Raw genomic sequence first — 21,142 nt, forward strand, 5'->3', positions numbered from 1 at the left:
GTTTGCCTTACATGTGGCAGTGATTACTACTGCATGTGCCCCCCATAGCTCTCAGTGTTCCATGTTGTATTTAGCCAGAGGTTGATTGCATTAGTGCTGCTCTGCTCAAGACAAGAACATTAGATTGAAGCAGAGTCACAGATCGTTGGTGTCAATATTCTTAAGAAATATTTTTTGATGGAACTTTAAATATGAAAGGTTATCTGTCAACTTGTTAGGCTTTTTTTTTTTTTTTTTACAATATTTCAGGGTGTTTTGGGTTTTTACAAGAACCTAGAGGATATTTGGCTTTTGCTTGTTACCTGGACAGGACAGTGCAGTGAAGTGAAGTGTTCCTGCAGAGATTATGTGCATACATGTGCGTTTATGCATCAGGTTCAGCAAAACAATAGTTTCTGATGCTGCAGACGGACCCTGCTGTGAAGGGATTTGCAATTTGATTTTCATAGCATTTCTGCAGAAGAACTGGCTTTTGTTGTATGTTAATTGATGTTTGGTTTACTACTATAAGCTATTCATTCTGTCGACTGCAATATTTGAACAAGGATAACTACTCAGCATCACAGATTCTAAGTCTGGATGAAAAGCAGATGATTGTTGCAATATTTGTAATTAGGACAGTATGGTACTGGCTGGTTTTATGGTCCAGGTTTTTGGTGCAGTTTGCATTCATCCGCAGCAGTAAGTCTCCAGTACTCATGGTGTAAGCTAGCATCGAGGGATATGACTGCTAACATGCAAACTGCATTTGCTTACTGATGTTGTTTGCATAGTGAGCTTTTAGCTGAACTGACGAGGGAAGACACCATGAATGCCGCATTTTTTTTGTTTTGTTTTGTTTTTTACTGCAGTTCTGTATTATGGTCATACCTTTACTGTTATTCACCATTTGGCCAGATATTTGATCTAAGAATTTTAATTTCTGATTAGTGTTTGTCAAATTTTAGTTTATTATGTGTGGTAACTTTTTTTTAAACTAGAACGTTCTTTTTGCGGCAAAACAATATCTGGGCTGTTATTGATCAGGGGGGGTGATGTGTCACGGCACACAGTCCATCAAGCCTTATCAACACGTTGACTATGAATATACTGAATGTTACTTTCCTGTCTAACATACCCCAGGCTTTGACATGCAGTGTTTTTGTGAGATATTCAACATTATTTGCTTCACAGGGGGCTGGTCGCAGAGGCACCGTGGTGGTGCAGTGGTTAGCACTGTTGCCTGACACTTCTGGGATGTGGGATCGAGTCTGTGCCTGGGTTCCATGTGTGTAGGGTTTGCATGTTCTTCCCATGTTGCCGTGGGGTTTCCATCCAGGTACTCCAGCCCCCCCCTCCTCCACAGTCCAAAAACATGCTGAGACCAACTGAAGCTACCAAATCACCCGTGTGTGTGTGTGTGTGTGTGTGTGTGTGTGGGTGGGGGGGGGTTTGCATAGATAACATTTGAGGACGTCTTTTGAGGTCCCCATTTGGATAACCTCAATTTTATAAATATCTGTGTATGCAATCAAAAAAGTAAAAATGCCAAAAGTCTTGTATTTTGATTTGTTATTTATGGTTAAGGTTAGGGATGGGTAGAGGTTAAGGGTGTTGTGATTGGGATTAGGGTTTTTCCCATAGAAATGAATGGACGGTCCCCATTTAGATAGGTGCACCAACTTGTGTGTGTGTGTGTGTGTGAGTGTGTGTGTGAGTGTGAGTTAGTGTGAGTGTGAGTGTGCCCTGCTATGGAGTGGCACACCAGACTGGGTTGCTCCCTGTCTTGCACCCATAGCCTCCGGGACAGACCCCAGCCCCCCCGCGACCCTGAACAGGATAAGCAGTTTGGGAAATGGAAATGAATGGGGGCAATCATAACATTTTAGCTCATTGGTGTGTGTTAAAAAAAAATAGATATTCTAAAACGTATGCTTTCCAGACATTTAACAGAGACTTAATTGGCTTCTAGAGCCTTGACTCAGAACAGTGAATATCAGAGCACATTTTTATTTTTCTGTTTCTTAAGTGAACACATGAAGCTACATTTTTAGTTTTTTTTACAACATTATGACTGAGTCATAAATAATTACAAATGCATGTTACAAACTCAAACAAAACCAGGAGCTTCGGACCTCCATTCAGAGATGCTCTACAGTATTTTGGGGCTGAATAGCTAAAAGCCTCGTTATCTCTAACAAGCCCCCACTCCTGGACAACTCCTTTCGTCAGCTCAGGTACCTAATGTTAAATCTGCCTTTGCAGTTAATCAGTATTATGAACAATGTCCATGGTGTATTTTCTGTTTTTTATTTATCTAAAAAAGCAGGGATTAAATATAAATGAGAAAGCGCAATATATTTGTTTCCTGTGGTTGTTTTAAAAAGCTACTGTTCATCACTTAAAATCTGACTAACCTGCTTAAGAAGAACGGTTAAAGCTTTTCACATACCAGCAATTACCATTACGTCTGTGAATTTGTGGTTAAGAAACATAAATCTTTGTGGTTAAGAACCATAAATCTATCCATGGTGTAGTCCTGTATGATTCTGTACAGTGTTCAGCCAACATTACCTAGCATTTTCTATTCAGAATTGCATTTTTGTTCTTTAAACTGTGTGCATTTGAGGTTGTGCCTCGTGAAAAAATTCAGTAGTTAATATTGGCCTGTGGACAAACAACACCATACTGTAATGGATTTCTCCTAAAGTAATGTTTAGCAAAATGATAGGATATGAATGTATAGCAATATTGTTGAAGATTTTAAAAACATATTTATTGTCCAAAAAATATAAAGTATGCTTCAGGTGTTGTACCAGGAAACTTGGTGAGCTTCTCCTCTCACTGCTGTACGGACCTTTTGAAATGGGTTTCTTCATGCGGCTCGTTGCCATTTCTCCTGTTCTGACATATTGGATGAAAGTGCTCTAGGGAGTTTTCAGAGACGCCTCATGTATTTTTCTCATTGCCCACCCCCTCTGTGTGTGCGAGTGGGTGGGTATGTGTCCCCCCCCCCTCCGTGTGATCCAGTTCGAACTGGAAATTTCTGGCCACCACTGGCTTCTTGCCCACTCCCACAGCCCAGACACTGCAGGCAGTCCGTCCTATTCCACAGGCTGTGTCGGGGTGCGGTGGGGTTTTGGGGGGGGGTGGGTGGGTAGGTGAGGAGTCTGCTTAGGAGGGATAAAGAGCTTACTGTATCGGTGGGGTAAAAAGAAGGAAACCCAGGGCAATCACTGCATCCTTCGTGGCAGGATCACAACACTACTGTGCCGATAAGAAAATAGCCACAGTCTGATGTTTCTGAGATTCATCACGAGACCGATGGCAAAACAAAGACGAAGGATGGTGCAGGCTGTAGATGGAGGAGAGGGGTAGAGCAGAAGATAGGTATGGGAGCAGTACCCTGGATGTGTGGTTTGGAGAAGGACGGACAGATTTTACCTGGAAATCGATGCAAGAGGGAGTGAAGGAGCATGGAAAAATTGTACGAGCAGCCAGAGGGAGAGAATATTGTGCCCTCGCTGAGCTTGTGGGTGCAGAGAGCAGAAGGGGGCCTGTGATGAGCTTTTATTCCAGCTGGAGCCCATGCACGGTAGAAGCAAAAGTGAAAGTAAAAGGGGAATCACAGCTTCTGTGCTAACAAGCTAGCCATACAGCAGCGGGTTTTGTAGCGTCTTTGGGAATGAGGGGTCTTCTATTACCACTGAGTAAATTAACAGGATAACAGTCCTTCTGTGGTACACATCACCAAAGCGGTAATTGAAGAGTTTAGGAGTTAAATTCCTAGTGGTTACACTAGTATCTACCTGCACAGTACTGCTGAGCCTAGTGTTAAAGTTTTTGAAGGACATCATATTGTTTTTGTGGAATTAAGTATCCATTGTTTACTTCTTAGAAAGCCGATGTTAATGTAACCATGTAACACAAGTGTTCTAGGAACATCAGTTGATTCCGATGAGATCCGTTGCCTGTGCCAGGATCATGTGCGTCAGCTTAATGTCTGTGATTGGATATTGTTAACCTTCCACCAGTATAGCTCAATATGAAATTGCTTTCCGTTTAACTGCACATGAAAAACAATGTGAGGGTGCCACTCTAAGGCTAAACATGGAATTACAGGCAAGATGTGTTTGCTGCTGAAATACTGCTCTTGAAGGATATTCTTTGGTCTTACCTATGAAAAAATAGCATGTGCATCAGCATATTTATGGGTGTATGAGTTTATACTAGGATGTGACCCATATGAAAATTTTTGAAGATTTTAAAGACCTAAAAATTCCTATCTTTTAATATCGGCCAGTATAATTTTATAGACAAAATTAAGCAGACATCAGTAGTTGCAGTGAAACAGTGCTTTACTGACTGATATGATTATACCAATTTCTCCAACTCTCATAAACAACTTCACAATAATATATACAAAATTAATATTATATATATATAAAATACAAATAAAAAACAATGCAACTCATATGTAGCCACAAACTTCAAAACATAAACATCACTGCTCATAATGATGAACTCTTAAAAAGAGCAATTTATAAGTATAACAATCACACCTCACAAATTAATTATGTTAAAAAAATGAGTTTTCTCCTTTGTTTAGTATGTATAGTATAATGTAATATTTGAAATCCCAGCTGACCTATGACTTTGTATGCTTACAGGCTCTGAGCCAGCCTAACCTTCTCTGGATTTTGATAGCTTTGCTATTGTATATTCAGGTTTTGCTGTTTGTTGGTTGCATTAAACCCCCGTTCATACAGTAAGATGCCCTTTGTTTTCATTCGTTTGGTGCCTGCCTTGCCTTTTCCCTCCCCCTTTTCTGTTTCATTCTGTTTAGGAAATGTAGCATAGATATAGACTTTGGGTTGGTTATCTGGTGAAATCCACATCTGACTGTAGCTGTCTGCCTTTCATGTTGCTTGTATCTAACTGCTGTAAATAAAACTATGGTAAAATGCATTACCTTTGGTCTTAACCAAATAGATCTACACATGCATTCTGTCACAACTCAACCTTAGACTGAATTTACTAATAATCCCAGGTTAATCCTAAATTATAATGCAGGCAGCATAGCTTTTCAGCATTTTCTCCAGCGAGAGAGTTCCTTTTTTCATCAGAAATGGTTAAAGAGACATTATTGGTGCTTTAGCGGTATGTTGACCTTCGATAAATTTGTGGAATATTGGATAGTCTTATTGACCAGTGAATACATGTGTATTGCACTTCTGAAGCAGTGACACAGTGACACAGGTAGCACTTCTGAAGCAGTGACACAGGTAGCACTTCTGAAGCAGTGACACAGGTAGCACTTCTGAAGCAGTGACACAGTGACACAGGTAGCACTTCTGAAGCAGTGACACAGGTAGCACTTCTGAAGCAGTGACACAGGTACCACTGCAGAAGCAGTGACACAGTGACACAGGTAGCACTTCTGAAGCAGTGACACAGTGACACAGGTAGCACTTCTGAAGCAGTGACACAGTGACACAGGTAGCACTGCTGCCTCACTGGGATTGGAGTTTGAATCCTGCTGTGCTCTGGCACCTCATCCTTGGTGCTTCCCTGACTTGGACCTTGTAGCCTGTGTAGATGCCAATCCCCCACCTCCCTGTGAATCTGCATATTGGAATGCATATGTTGGTGCGTAGGCCTGATGACGTATGTCCTGTGTATGTGCAGACTATCCTACTCCCTCTTAGTGGTCTTTACTCGTCTTTGACAGCAGCGATTCCAGCAGCAGCTCCAGTGATGAGTCTCCGGCACGATCTGTGCAATCGGCTGCAGTGCCTGCCCCCTCTGCGCCGCCCCCATCAGCCCTCGAAAAGGATGAGCCACGCAAAAGTTTTGGCATAAAGGTCCAGAACCTTCCTGTGCGCTCCACAGGTGAGTTCATGCCCTCCTGTGCTGTGCTATATGGTTGTTTTTGGCAGACATTACATTGCTTTGTGCCTTTTCCACTTCATGGTACTTTGGCACAATATAAATTAGTTAATTATGAATTAGTTGGAGTTAGACTGTATTAGCTCTGTGTTGAGGTGCCAGAGTGGTTGGCGATCGTCAGTGCTGTTCTGAATGCTTTAAATCAAGGCAATCAGCTTGTTCGTTTGTGGTGTCAGGACTGGTAAGGGTAGTTTTGAAGTGCATGTTATATATGATATAATATAATGTTCAGAAACCTGAGAACGCTCAAACTTGGAGCAACTGGATATCCTCTCCATGTGTAACACTTCTGCTGGAAGCTACGTGTTGTACCCATAGCATGGAAGGCCATGGTAAGTGGTTTTGATCATTACAGAGATCTCATGAAACAGACCATCAATTGACCACCTCTGACCACCAGACACCAGCCTGAAGGACGGCTTGTTCCATGAGTTTAAGAAGTATGGGAAGGTGACATCAGTGCAGATCCATGGAGCTTCAGAGGAGCGCTATGGACTAGTCTTCTTCCGACAGCAGGAGGACCAGGAGAAGGCTCTGTGTGCTTCTAAAGGAAAGCTTTTCTTTGGGATGCAAATCGACGTCACTGCCTGGAATGGGCCAGGTACGTCCTACCTCCAAAAACCTTGAATCTTTTGCTTTCTACTGTTTTTTTTTTAAATTGTTATTATGGTTTGCAGCCTTTTATGTCTGTTGGCTGATGTTTGCATGTTTTCTCTCCTTTATTATTACACCTCTCAGAGACTGAGAGTGAGAATGAGTTCCGACCACTGGATGAGCGCATTGATGAATTTCATCCCAAAGCTACACGGACACTGTTTATAGGCAACCTGGAGAAGACAACTAGCTACCATGACCTCCTCAACATTTTCCAGCGATTTGGGGAGATTGTGGTATGTGTGCATCGAGAAACTGAAAAATAAATTATTGACTCCCTCTAAGAGAATTTCAGCCATTTTAGTGTTAATAATTAGATCTTCCCAGAACATATACGGAGCTGGTTGTCAGTTCTCTGACTAGCAATCCATACTGTTTACTTTCTAAGTGGTGTACAGCTTTTTTATCACATGCTAGCTGATATAAGCTTCTAGTCTGTGTTGAGCAACCTCTTCCATGTACCTGCATGGAGCTCATGCATTGTGCTCATGTAGGAAACTGCGTGGCTTGTCATTGAAAGTTTCTCTTTTCCCCACATCTAGGACATTGATATTAAAAAAGTGAACGGCGCCCCCCAGTATGCCTTCTTGCAGTACTGTGACATTGCGAGTGTCTGCAAGGCCATCAAGAAGATGGATGGGGAGTACCTGGGCAACAACAGGCTCAAGGTGTGTCACTGATTCATCGTTTATCATGTAGCGTAGTTGTTTTTCTGCTCATTTGTGACTACTTTAATTACTTTAAGCAAACACCATATATTTTTCTTCCTACCTTCTAAATGCAGGGTTTCCCTCGCATATGACATTGTTAATGGCTTTTGTAGTATTGCTGGAAATGCTAACGTTGCCTCCTGCTTGTGTAGCTGGGCTTCGGGAAGAGCATGCCCACAACATGCGTGTGGCTAGATGGCCTGTCTTCTAATATCACAGAACAGTACCTCACACGCCACTTCTGTCGATACGGACATGTAGTCAAGGTAACCAGAACACTCCTTTGCTTGGTGCATGAAGTGGAGGAATAAAATATCGACAGCACCTTGACGCACACTGTCCTTTTTGTACTTGTTTCTTGGTTCACCTGTTTGATTCTGTTTGTGCTTCCTCCAGGTTGTGTTTGACAGACTGAAAGGAATGGCCTTGATTCTGTATAATAATATTGAGTATGCGCAGGCTGCTGTCAAGGAAACCAAGGGCTGGAAAATCGGGGGAAACAAAATTAAGGTCAGAAAATTGTTTATTTTGTAAAACCGTATATCTGCAGTGGCATGGTGGTTCAGTGGGTCGCTCCGATGCCTCGTACCTCCAGAGATGTGCGCAGTTAGCATGTTCTCATGAAATGTGAGTCTCCACTTGTAGTGTAAACACGTGCTAAGTGGGCTAACTGGTGTTTCTAACTGGGTATGTGTGTGTCTATGTGCCCTGCAGTGAATGGCGATGGAGCTCAGCCTTTACGCTGAGCTTCCTGTGTTGGCTCTGTGCTCCTCAAAACTGTGACCAGGATAAGTGGTTGGAAGATGGATGGTTGGGAAAATATATGTTTGACTAATTAATTTCTTGGGTTTTGAGAAACATGTTGGTAGTTGCATTGGTGGGCTAAATTGAATAGAAACAGACCAAATCAAGAATATATTTTTACTTTGCATTTATGTTGTTAATTGTTTTAAAACTGCCTTGTTAAAAGATTTTGAGATATGTAATGATACCACTGTTGTCTGTCTCCAGGTGGATTTTGCCAATCAAGAGAGCCAGATGGCTTTTTATCGCTCAATGCAGGCGTCTGGGCAGGATATCCGAGACTTCTATGAAATCTTATCTGAACGAAGGTATGTAGCTTATGTGACGTGTAGTATTGCTGGAAAACAGTGAATTGGGTGTGATATTTTTTCATTCTTATGCATGCAATGAATCTCATGATTAATTTAAAATGGTGACAAAAAAGTGTCATTTTCATGTATTTTTGATAGTACCTTAGTGTTCTTTGACCCATCCCTCCATATTCTGTTCATTGGTTGTGAAGAGTTGTGATGCATGAATGTATTCAAAGCTGTTAAGTTGGAAAACAGCTGCTCCATTATTGAACATGTTCTGAAATAGTCTTTTGCCAGCGTTTAGTTTAAATACTAGAACTCGTAGCCATAGGTGGAAATTAGCGGGAGAACATTTTAAACTGAATTTGAGAAAACACTTCTTCACACAGCGTGTAGTTAGAGTATGGAATAGTCTTCCTGCTAGTGTAGCGGAAGCTAAAACCCTGGGTTCCTTTAAATCAGAGCTAGATAAGATTTTATCAACTCTGAGCTATTAGTTAAGTTCTCCTCAAACAAGCTTGATGGGCCGAATGGCCTCCTCTCGTTTGTAAATTTCTTATGTTCTTATGTTCTTATCTGGTCTGTGTCTTTTACAGAGATGAGCGTAGACCACCTTACCATGAATTTTCAGCTGAGCGGGCATACTATGAAAATGTCCGTGCTCCAGGCACCTACACTGAAGATCCACGCCGCAAATACCCTGCCAGGAGTCGGGAGTTCTACACAGAATGGGACCCATACCAGGGGGACTATTATGACCCACGTTACTATGATGACCCTCGGGAATACAGGGATTACCGTGACCCCTATGAGCAGGACATTCGGAAATACAGTTACCTACAACGGGAGAGAGAGCGTGAGAGGGAACGTTTTGAAACAGACCGTGAGCGTGACCATAGCCGACGGACTATTGAACGCAGCCAGAGCCCTTCACATCCCCGCCGTGCTGCTAGCCCTGCCGCTTCTCCATCCCCATCTGAGCGTCTGCCCAGTGACTCTGAGCGCCGCATCTATAGCCGCTCCTCTGAGCGGAGCGGAAGCTGCAGCTCACTGTCACCTCCCCGCTACGAGAAACCTGATAAAGCACGACCTGACTGGTACAGCAAGAATGAGAAGCTGGAGAAAGAACGGCAGTTATTTGAGTTAGAACGTGCCACTGGGGGTGAGAAGGATAAACGGGCTGTGCGTAAGGAAAAAGCAGAGAAGGGGGAGAAGGGGGAGAAGCAGAAGTTAAGGAAGCTGAAGGTGCCGTCCCCCAGTCTCCCCTCATCTGAGACGGACCCAGAACCAGATCAGGAGACCAGTCCAGAGGCAGGTCCTCGATGCAAAGGTGGTAAGGTAACTGTCAAAGAGAAGGACACTGCCGGAAAAGGGCGCCTTGATCTTCCACCTTGCGTGGTGCAGCTCACACGGGTCAAGGAGAAGGAAGGAAAACTGCTGGAGCAGGCTGCAGGGGAAAAGCAACGCCTGAAGGGTGAGAATGACACTGTGCGCTCTCCTCCTCCCCTTCCATCTTCCATTGACCAAAAAGGACTAACTTCACGCCAGGATATTCAGAAGGGAGAACTTCCCAAGCAGTGCAAAGTCTCTAAGGAAAAGGGTTTGGCAAGCCAGGTAGAAGTGGTAGACAGGGAAGTCAAGGTAAAACCTAAAAAGCACATGAAATCTGAACCAGGGTTTGATGGCACTAACTCAACTATAGAGGTAGACAGACTAGCTGCTCGAAAGAGACGTTTTGGAGATTCTGCTGGAAAAATAGAAAGATTGAAAAGGGGGATCCAGGAGGAAGAAGAGGGCCGAGTGGGACTGAAGAAATCATGTGACAGCATTATGGCAAAAGAACTGGAAGCTGATAGGAAGATCCTTCGAAAGGATGCACATAAGAGGGAGCACCGCAAAGGTAAATCAGAACGGCTGGTTACTGTCTGTAGCCCAAAAGAAGAGCTGGACACAGAGGGAATGCCTGTAGGCTTGGGGCTTAGCCTTGACCTGCAGGCACGACTGGGGGAACCAGCAGAGGAGAGCACTGATCTGGTTGATTTTCCAGGAAGAAAGACAGGGATCATCCTTAAGAATCAAAGTCACATCACCCAGATGTTTCCTGACGATGTGAGTTTGGATCAAGATGATATAGAGGAACAGGAGCAACCAAACTTCCTTGATCTAGTCGACCAGTCTTTGGTGCAGGAAAAAGGTGCTGGGGAGGCTGATGAACGTCTTTCTGTGGACATTGATCACTCTCAAAGCTGCCGCAAACAAATGGAGCAGAACCGAAGGCTCCGGCAGCAGCTGCAGGAGCATGACAAGTCGGATAAGCCTGAAAATGCACATGGTGCAGACTCTGAGGATTTTGATCGGAGAAGCTTAGTGCATGAGGTGGGAAAGCCACCTCAGGATGTTACGGATGACTCTCCACCTAACAAACGTAAAAAGATGGAGATTCTTGATTTTGATATTAATGTTAAAAGGGAAAGAAACTATAGAAGTTCACGGCAAGTGAGTGAGGATTCTGAAAAAAACACTTCCTCGATGCCAGGGCTAAGGCACTTTCCCTACCAAGAGGAAGACAATACTGCAGAATCACCTCGACTGGTTTCTATAAAAGAGGCCAAAGACTCACCTAAATTAGAAGTCTACTCACACATGGATATACTGAAGTATAGCTTTGATTCAACTAGTAATCGGGGACGGTCTTCCCATACTGAATTGTCTAAAGTGAAAGTTGTGTCTCTGGGGTGTGAGGAGGAGCAGCGCTGGGAGAACAGGGTGAAACAGGACCCATTACGACTTGACATGAGTTTCCCAAGCAGCATTGTGAAACGTGAAGGCATCCGCAAGCGCCTTGTGCGTGAGCTGGAGCCAGGAGAAGTACAGTCAGACTCTGATGAGGACAGTGAGAACAAGCACCACTCCCCTAAGCCATCTACATCTCTCTCTTTCCTTCTTAGGGAACGTGAAGACAGGTTGTCAGACCTCAAGCTGTCTGGCTCCCTAGAGAGGAACAAATTTTATTCCTTTGCACTGGACCAGACTATAACACCAGACACTAAAGCATTGCTGGAACGAGCAAAGTCATTGTCCTCGTCCCGAGAGGATAACTGGTCATTCCTGGATCGTGACTCTCGCTTCGCCAGCTTCCGAAGCACCAAAGATAAGGAAAAGGTGGAGTCTGCCCCAAGGCCTATTCCCTCCTGGTACATGAAGAAAAAGAAAATCCGTACTGACTCAGAGGGCAAGCTTGATGACAAAAAAGAAGAACCTAAGCCAGAAGAACATGAACGACAGGAGCTGTTTGCCTCTCGCTTTCTCCACAGCTCTATTTTTGAGCAGGACTCAAGGCGCCTGCAACATCTTGAACGCAAGGATCAAGACACAGAACTGAACATTAGTAGATATACTGGGAGGCAAAGTTCTACTGAGGTACAACCTGGAACAGGTGGAACTGACCTCCTGCAAGAGCCTATGGTACTTTTCCATAGCCGTTTTTTAGAGTTACAGCAACAGAAAGAAAGGGACCTGCGACCCAAAGAGATAGAGAAAATTAATAGTGCTGATGGGCATGAGAGGGAAAAGCTGCAAGAAAGTGAACAGGAACAGTCACGGTCATCGCCAAAAGTGCCTGAGCTGACTGTGGACCAAGACGTTAAACCCATCAGTCCTAGTGCAGGAGTTGCAGTTTCACATCCCATTTCAGTACCTCGAGATATGACACCACCTCAGGATAAACCCATGGTACAGAGTCTTTCTGCTAAAGAAGAAAAAGGAGTGTATGTTGCTGATGTTTACTTGCCTCCTTCACTGCCTGTGGCAGAGATATCGCCACCTGTCCCCAGCAGCGTTGTAACCCCTGAGGCCATTTCCTCTGAGGCAGAAGTTAAAATGCATTCTAAGGAAGAGTTGTGTGAATCCAAGAATACAGTAAAAAATACAGTTACTGTAGAACAGTCCTCTTACCTGGATGTTAAACCTCCTACTCCTGGTGCCTCGCTTTGCAGTTTAGAGCCAGAGCCCCACCCTACGGAGTTTCCAATTCCTGCTTCCCCTAAATCTGAGGAAAACACAGATACTACTAAAGAAGAGGCCTTGTCAGAAAAATGTGATCAAACGGAGAATAATATTCCCCAGAAAATTGAAGAGTCCCAGGAGGTTCAATTGCTGGTCTCTGAAACTGAGGTTGAGCCAGTGCTGCCACCTCGAAAACAACCCAAGAACAAACGAGCTAAACCAGTCCCAGCACAAGCACCTTCTCTGGTCCAAACAACTGGCGCTGAGAAACCAGCCATACGCAAGAGTGAGCGAATTGACAGAGAGAAGCTTAAACGGGCGTCTTCTCCTCGAGGAGAGGCTTTCAAACCAGCCACTGATTCTAAAAACACTGCTAAGTCCCCGATTCATGCTCCAGACTCAGATCAAAGTTATGAGGTGAGCTTGCTACATGGCAGGACTCGGCGCAGAAATGTAAGGTCTGTTTATGCAACCCCTGTAGAGGATGAGACTCCTCAGCAGTCAAGTAAGGAAGTTACAGAATCCCCTCGTCCTACTCGCAAGCGGTGTGCTGACAGAGAGCTAGTACAGCAGCAGCAGCCTTCTCAGGACACATTAGCTGCCCCACCCCGGCGAGGACGCCCTCCCAAAACACGTCGGCGAGGAGAAGATATGTCACCAGTGAAGGGAGAGCCACCGAAAACATCAGAGGGAGAAGAAACTGACAGCAAAGACCTTTGTAGCAGCGGCGAAGTTGCCAAAGTCGCTGAAGGGTGGCGTTCACCACGTACACAGAAAGTGCAGCTTAACCAAGGATCCCCACCTGCTAGCTCTGTACAAAGTCGGAAGGGAGTCAAAGCAGACAAAACATCTGAGAATACAGGTCCGCAGGCGGAGCGCTCAGGGGGTGATGCTGCTGGTATTTTAGATTCCACAGCTAAGTCAAAGGAGGAATTGCTTGAGCAGTGTGGGAAACTCATAGGAAATGAGATACAAGATATGACAATGCAAAAAGGAGAGAAAGACAGTGATATTCCAGATCTAACTGAAAGGAAACTAGATGAAGAAAAAGCTGGTGATAAGCTGGAAACGCCAGTCACTGAAAAGCGGCCACCAACTGAGAAGAGTGGAAAAACAAAAGCGCCGAGACTGACACGCAACACTAAGATGGCAATAGAGGATAATTCCCTGAGCTTGAAGAACCTTGAGATCCGTTTGAGTGTAGATGATGTGAAGGGTGTGTTGCGTTCTGGTGAGGAGGAGTCTGAATCTTTTGACACCTCTCTAAAAAAGACCAAGTCAGGTGCATCTGCGAAAGAAGATTCACTGACACCTCCTTTCATCAAGGCGTCAGAGCTCAGTTCTGAGAATAAGGAAGAGGTGTTGTCAGACCCCGAGCCTCCTGCTGATCCGGCAGCTGCATTGCTAGCCCGTCAGATGGAACTGGAGAGGGCAGTAGAGAATATTGCTAAACTCAGTGTGGAGCCACCCCTTCCAGTTTATAAGGAACCTCAAACAGAACCACCAACCTTGATATCACCGGTAACAGTGGAGCCAGAAAATGAGGTTGAGGAAGAGAAGCCTGCAAATCCTTCTAGTGAGACTGAACTTGAAGCTGCCATTTATTCCATTACTGCTGAAGCAGATGGATTCACAGCCCCACCTACTTATGCAACTCTTGTCCCTACCCCAGAGCCACTGGTAATCCCCAGTACCAGTGAGTGCATGGAACCAGAGACAGACGTGGCTATCATTATGGACACAGACACAGGATTGATTCCAGATTCTAAAGTTTCAGAATCCGCTGCCGGTGAGGCCTCTACCCAGGATGAGTCTCCTCAACCAAGCACTCCCAGGAAAGGTGGTAAAGTTAGAGCCAAACCGCAAAAGAAGTCTAAAAGCCGTAGAACCCATACCAACAGGAAGGGGGATGTGACAGAGGAGGCAGTTTTAGAACCAGAACATACCCCAGTAAAAATGCCAGAGTCCATCCCTGAAGACCCACAGACTCTGAAACCCAAAGTTGGATCAGCCTCTACAGCAGCTATTGTCACTACAGCGGCCTCCTGTAAACAGGAAGTTGTACGTGTAACTGTTGAAGCTGTGGATACTCCTAAGGAAGCAGAACAGCCTGCAGTTGAGCAACCAGAACCCCAAGAATCTGCCTTTCATTCAACCAGCAAGCTGCAGCAGCAACCTTCAGGTACAGCATCACTCACACCTTCTCCAACTAGTCTGAAGTTCTCCCCGACACGTACTTGCAAGCTGCCTGTCCCCCCCCAAGACTGGCAGAATCATTCTGAGGATGGCAGTGTCCTTGCTCCATCTGCACCTCAAATCCCTGTTACGGGTCCCTCTACTCCTACAGCCACAGCAGGAGTACCACCTTCTGGAAACTCCACCTTACCACTTGATACAAAAGCGTCGGACATTGACCCTAGTTCTAGCACTTTGCGCAAAATCCTTATGGAACCTAAGTATGTATCAACCTCAAATAACTCAGCTCCAAGCACACTTCTTACAACCTCCATGAGGGATCCACGGATGTCAGAGAATGACAATTCTTGTGAGCTGATAACTGTCAAGCCCTGCATACCTGATGAAAGGCCTTCGACTGTCACCCCCCATCCTGTACACCAGCAGTCGTCCCTACCACCACCACCTGAGGTCCAGCAAGCTTATAGTGAGAAAATGGTCAATTCTGTAATATCCTCAACAGGTACCTCAGTTATAAGCCGCATTCCAATCCCCTTTGATTCGGACGAGGCACCACGCATTTCCTTGAGCAGTCGTAACTCGGGGATGTCACTGCCGAAGCAAAAGTATCGATCTGGCATCAGTGAAAACAGGTATCATGGGCTAGCTATAGGCGAAGAAGGAAGTAGTGGAGGACGAGCTATGGTAGAGAGTGCAGCCTACAGCACAGGTGCCAGCCCTGGGCTGAGGGTGAACACCTCTGAGGGTGTAGTGGTACTGAGTTACTCCGGACAGAAGACTGAGGGGCCTCAGCGTATAAGTGCAAAGATCAGCCAGATTCCACCAGCCAGTGCAGTTGACATTGAGTTCCAACAATCTGTATCTAAACCCCAGATTAAGCAGGAGCCACTCACTCCTTCCCAGCCCCCCACCCCAAAGGCTTCACAAACTGCATATAGCCACGGTGGGGGGGTTTTAGCTGGTCAGTCTTACAACACTCAGCCTGTCATCTCTACCATTAAACAGGAGATTCCTGGGTCAGACAAGTCAGAATTAACATATCATTCTGGGCCTCAGGCTGGCACTGTGAAAATGCACTCGCAGTCTGTTAGCAGCTCGCAGGTTTTGATCTACAATCAGGCTATGCTGCAGCAACAGCAGAATATTAAAAAAGGGATGGTAACTGATCCAATACCCCTCAAGGTTGACTCAGGTAAACCTCAGTCCTCTAACCTGAGCCCTGTGATGAGTCCCCACCACCCCTCTCTGTCTGGGAACCACATGGGTTCAAGTCCTGGGACACCTACCGACAGAACTGTGCCGCACTTGAAACAAGAGCCTCACTCACCCCGAACTTCGGGCCATTCACCATCTCCGTTTTCCAAAGTCTGCCCTCCGAGTAGCTCTGTGTCCCCCATTGGCACTTCTGTGGTCCTTGGCCCGGGCATGTCAGCTATGTCCCAGTTTGTACATCACCAGGAGCAGTCGGTCATTATGCCTCCTCACAGTGTCACTCAGTCTGTTTCTCTGAGCCACCTCTCTCAGGGTGATGTGAGGTTGAACACTCCTCCTCTGTCTGGGATAGGCTATGGGATGCGTTCGGAGACTCTAGCCTCTCCACGTTCGGGGACCCAGCAGCGCTCAAGCACGCCCCAGCCTGCAGGCATCAGAGACATGGTGCTGCAGTCCCACACAGGCTGCACTGGGGGCAGCAGTGGGGCATCGGAGGATGATGTCAGACACTTTCATCAGGGACTGCGTAGGCCATCTGCACCTCAGGTGCAGTCAGATGTTATGGTGATGCCAAGTGACTACTGTGGACTGCACCATGGAGCTAGCTTGTATGGCCTACCATCCAGAGATGTAAGGATACTAATGCACCACCAGCTTGGAGAGCATGCATCCACAGAGGCACGCCAAGCCCGTACCCCAGAAACTGGCTGCTCATCTTCCACTAGCAACATTTCTTCATCCTCCTCTTCCAAAACCCCACCTGTCGGAAAAGGTGCGACACAGGCAGGAAAGGACTCCTCCAAAACCGCAGATGTGAAAGTGCCGCAGTCTCCACACGCTGAAGGCCGGATCTTGGGGGCACATCCCACTGCGCCTGTCATGGTGTCCAACCCGGGGGTGCAGCTTCTGCATGGAGGGGCTGCCAACACATTCCCAGAATACTCTGCAGTGTACCGAGACATGCGGGGGTTTCACTCTCAGTATGCTGCTCCCTCTGCCATGGGAATCAACCTTCCTCCCCGCAGCATCACCCCCTCACAGGTGAGAGAGTCAGAGCAGAATGGAGAGTCCATGCAATGTGAGCTTTGAATACTTTTAGTGTTTCTGTCAAATATAGCTTGATATAATTCTTGGTAGTCTGTTTAGGCTACTGTTGTCACCGCTACCAGGTCATACCTAATTGTGCCAAGTTATGTATGCGTGGAACATCAGTTTTTTTTAATTTAATGTTATTACTAAATTTTGATTGGTTTTGTATGATTTTTGTCTTCATTCTCAGGATGGCGAGCACAGTCACAGGAGCAAAACTGCTCAGGTGTCCTCAGGAGCAGTTGGAGACCTCAAAGCAGAGGCGTCACATCATCGTCACGCAGGGACTATCGACCTCTCCCGAGCACAGGGTGACGCCGGCTCACCGTCGTACGTCTCTCCCGTTCCAGTCTCTCACAAACTGGATTCAGCGCAAACATCCGTGACGAAGGGCTCCGTGTCCTTCCTACCGTCTCACCTGCCGTCGTCTGGCTCTGGCCAGATGCGGGATGAGAGCAAGCTGGAGCAGACAGCAAGCCGCACTGTGGACATGGTGCAGCTGCTTAAGGTGAGAAAAACCTAAAGGATAAAAGATCAAGAGACAGAAGATCATCTGTTGCTAGTACCATTAACAATACTTTTGTGACAGACATATTTATCTTCCAAATGTTTATCCGGTTCAGGACTGTCCTAACCCAGACAGCTTCTGTCACACATTTATGAGCAAATTCTGTAAATAGCTATGTAACTGTTTTTGTCACGGTAAAGATAAATACAGTCATGTACCGTATATCACCATTTAATTCACCCCATAATGATGGTAGTCCCATGAGAATACTATAACGGTACTAAAAATTCCTTATCACCTAGTAATGTTGTAGCCATTGTAATGACATAGCTTAACACATTACTCACATATCTGTTGCGCTGCCAGTTATATTAAAAGTTAAGCACATACAGTACATAATACTTGATAATGGTAATAAACAGCAATGCTAATGGTTCAGGTTATACCATCTAGGTTTATCTAAGTACATTTAACGATGCTTGCACACTGTCGAAATGACCTAATGGCACATTCCTCAGAAGGTATCGCTGTCATTATGCGACGCATGACTAGTAGTTATGCAGCTGACTGATTTTTTTCTCTCTTTAAATATTTTCCGGAGCAGAAGTACCCTATTGTGTGGCAGGGACACTTGGCCCTAAAGAACGATACAGCTGCTGTCCAGCTGCACTTTGTCTCAGGCAACAACGTGCTGGCACACCGCTCTCTGCCCCCGCCGGAGGGGGGGCCTCTGCTGCGTATCGTGCAGAGGATGAGACTGGAGGCCTCTCAGCTGGAGGGAGTCGCTCGGCGGATGATGGTGACTGCAGTACCCAGCTCTTTGCATGTTCAGTGACTTAGCTAAAATAATCTGCTGCTCTCAGGCCCTTTATCGTGATTTTTATTATTTTTTGCAAAATATTATGCTTGCAAAGAATCATCCTGTTGTTACCCCAGTGATAATAGCAGCCGGTCATGCAGTATTTTTAATATATTATTTGTTCAGGTGGAGAGTGATTACTGCCTCCTGTTGGCTCTTCCGTGTGGACGTGACCAGGAGGATGTCTTGAACCAGACGCATGCCCTCAAAGGCGGCTTCATTACCTACCTGCAGGCCAAGCAGGCTGCTGGCATCATCAACGTCCCAAATCCAGGCTCTAACCAGGTAATGTGGTGTATTGTTACCAATTTGCAGGAGTCAGACTGGCCTATGGTTTGCTGTGGATGAAATGGTGACCCGTGTGCCCATCCCATGCCCACCCCGTGACACGCTTCCTTTGCTCCCCAGCCGGCCTACGTGCTGCAGATCTTCCCGCCTTGTGAGTTTTCAGAGAGTCACCTGTCTCGTTTGGCTCCAGACCTGCTCAGCAGCATCTCCAGCATCTCGCCCCATCTGATGATTGTTATTGCCTCTGTGTAGCAGCACCTGTTCTCCAGAGGCCCTTCATTTCCCAAGTAGCTGGAAAGTTCTCCAGAGGCCCTTCATTTCCCAAGTAGCTGGAAAGTTCTTCAGAGGCCCTTCATTTCCCAAGTAGCTGGAAAGTTCTCCAGAGGCCCTTCATTTCCCAAGTAGCTGGAAAGTTCTCCAGGGGCCCTTCATTTCTCAAGTAGCTGGAAAGTTCTCCAGAGGCCCTTCATTTCCCAAGTAGCTGGAAAGTTCTCCAGGGGTCCTTCATTTCCCAACGAGCTGGAAAGTTCTCCAGAGACCCTTAATTTCCCAAGTAGCTGGAAAGTACAAGCTGGGTGTTGGATGGGCGTTATTTGATTTTTTGTTTACACTGTCAGCCAACCTGCCCTGCACCCTTCCAATGCTGCTCCGCATCTCCACCTTTCCTGGGAGGCCAAGCCAGGCTATAGCGAAGTGATCAATTTTATGATCATCTCTGCCCTACGTCTGTGAGGGCCTGGCACTGAAGGGGTTCCAAAGACATATCAAAGGGGAAAACAACTTGGAGTCTGAGAACAGCTAAAAAGGTGGATTTTATTTTCGTTGAAGAGATCGTGATTTTTTTTTTTTCCTACAAATGGACCGGATCAACCATTGCACTATGATGGAGGGAAAAAAGACGGAAACAGGGACTTGAAGATTTATGAATTGATGCAGATGGCAGTGAGGTGGAGGCTATAGAGACCTGCCATGTTTGTATGCCGTATGGTGATACTGGGAAAGATTATGTCATGGGAGAAAATTGTGGCCAATCATGCCCAGCCAGCCAGTCATCTTCACTTTTACTACTGGTTTCCCATGTATTAACCTACTACTGCTTTTGGAGAGATGGCACTCTTATTCCTCATAGTTCCTACCCCCAGGGACACGGGGGGTTCTGGAGTTGTACAGTTTACACATTATAGCTCAACAGGGGGAAGTTGAGACAAATACTTTTTTCTTAAAGGTTAATGATGTAAGGGGAGTGTGAGAGCCTTGTAAATATTATAAATATTTAAAGACTTAACAATGCTGGGAGATGAACTTGCATAACTAAGAGAAGTGGCAGTAAGAAGAATGGTCACTCCCGGTGATGGTTTTCACAGACATATTGTTTTAAACATGAATCTGTGCCAAAATGACTTTTAAGATGATGCAGTCAAAAAAAGGAATTAAAATCAAATCTTATTTTCATACTTGACTTTGTATTTGTCACTTACTCATAATTGCTTCTAGCTTGACTGTCTTGTTTTAACGGTTTACTTAATTTTATCCCTCTTTGCTACTCTGTCTTGTCTATTTTGAAAAAAAAAAAAGTGCTATAAGCCATTCTGTAAGTTGATCGTTTACAGTAACTCTTGACATCTGGTGAATGTTTCCTGAACCACAATTTCCCTTGAATGTCTGCCCCTGTAAAACATACGTGTTAAGCAAAAGTAGGAAGCGAAAGGGGTGACTGTACGATAACAATGCCATACTTGAGTTTGAAACATTCTTATAGACTTTCAAGGAAAAGAAATTGGGAAGGGAAAAAGCAATGGGACTCAAGCAGAGCCAATAGTGGATGTGTGAGCTCTATGTCTCTCAACCGTGGTGTAAATAGTCATTTATCCCTTCTGTGTCTTTTTTAATGTTTTATTTTTCAGGGTCAATTTGTTTTGTCAGACAAAACAAAGCAGTCTGAAAAAGACAGAACTAAGTGTAAACCGATGTCGAAAGTAAACCATGTTTCTCAGTTTTGTGGTGTAAATATTTGTATGACTGCAGGCTGACACCTCTATTGTTGAAGGCACTTATAATTTTGATACATAAATAAAAAAAAAATCAAACAAACAACAGAAAAACAAACAGAACAATCTTAAACATTGTCCCTGTACCCAATTTCATTTTGAGTGTAATATATTGTTCCTCTATGAGGTTATTTTAAGATGTTTTGTAAAATAAAACGTTGGTTTATACAATCCACCGATCATTAAATGATCAGTGACTACATTTTAATTTTGAAGTGTTTGCGACATTTGTCAGAACTCTTAAGCAAAAGCATTAAACTAGAATGTTTACACTTTTGAATGAATTTTGCTTTCCTGTGAGAGAATTTCATGAGAATTCATTTTAACAGCAAACTTTACATCATTGACAAACCGAAAACTGTTTGCATGGTGTAATGTCAAACAGCATGAAGATTGTTGGGCTGATTTTTACATTTTATAACAGAGCTCTCCTATATTCAAAAATACACTTCAACCTGCATGGACACCTATTGAGTCAATCATTGTACAAGTCCCAGAACCTGTTTCCACTGCTCCAAAGCCCAGTGGCAGTGTGCCTTAAACCGCTC

General features: G+C 45.0%; 1 protein-coding gene across 6 annotated transcripts in view; it reads left to right on the forward strand.

Moving 5' to 3' along the window:
• The window catches only part of spen (spen family transcriptional repressor), a 36,372-nt gene extending 15,498 nt beyond the window's left edge, over positions 1-20,874 (forward strand). For 2 of the 6 annotated variants that reach the window (XM_072702393.1, XM_072702395.1), the window contains 12 exons: positions 5,711-5,871; positions 6,329-6,529; positions 6,667-6,818; positions 7,125-7,250; positions 7,445-7,558; positions 7,689-7,802; positions 8,304-8,404; positions 8,986-16,843; positions 17,082-17,399; positions 18,004-18,198; positions 18,385-18,543; positions 18,667-20,874. In XM_072702393.1, the coding sequence (XP_072558494.1) occupies positions 5,711-5,871; positions 6,329-6,529; positions 6,667-6,818; positions 7,125-7,250; positions 7,445-7,558; positions 7,689-7,802; positions 8,304-8,404; positions 8,986-16,843; positions 17,082-17,399; positions 18,004-18,198; positions 18,385-18,543; positions 18,667-18,798 (9,631 nt within the window). In that variant the 3' untranslated portion in view covers positions 18,799-20,874. Of the gene's footprint in view, positions 1-3,142; positions 3,467-5,710; positions 5,872-6,328; positions 6,530-6,666; positions 6,819-7,124; positions 7,251-7,444; positions 7,559-7,688; positions 7,803-8,303; positions 8,405-8,985; positions 16,844-17,081; positions 17,400-18,003; positions 18,199-18,384; positions 18,544-18,666 lie in introns of those variants that run through there. The other 4 variants (XM_072702398.1, XM_072702396.1, XM_072702397.1 and 1 more) reach the window with 4 other exon arrangements.
• The last annotated feature ends 268 nt before the right edge of the window (positions 20,875-21,142 follow it).

This window comes from Paramormyrops kingsleyae, chromosome 18 (assembly GCF_048594095.1).
Source record: "Paramormyrops kingsleyae isolate MSU_618 chromosome 18, PKINGS_0.4, whole genome shotgun sequence".
Lineage (NCBI taxonomy): Eukaryota > Metazoa > Chordata > Actinopteri > Osteoglossiformes > Mormyridae > Paramormyrops > Paramormyrops kingsleyae.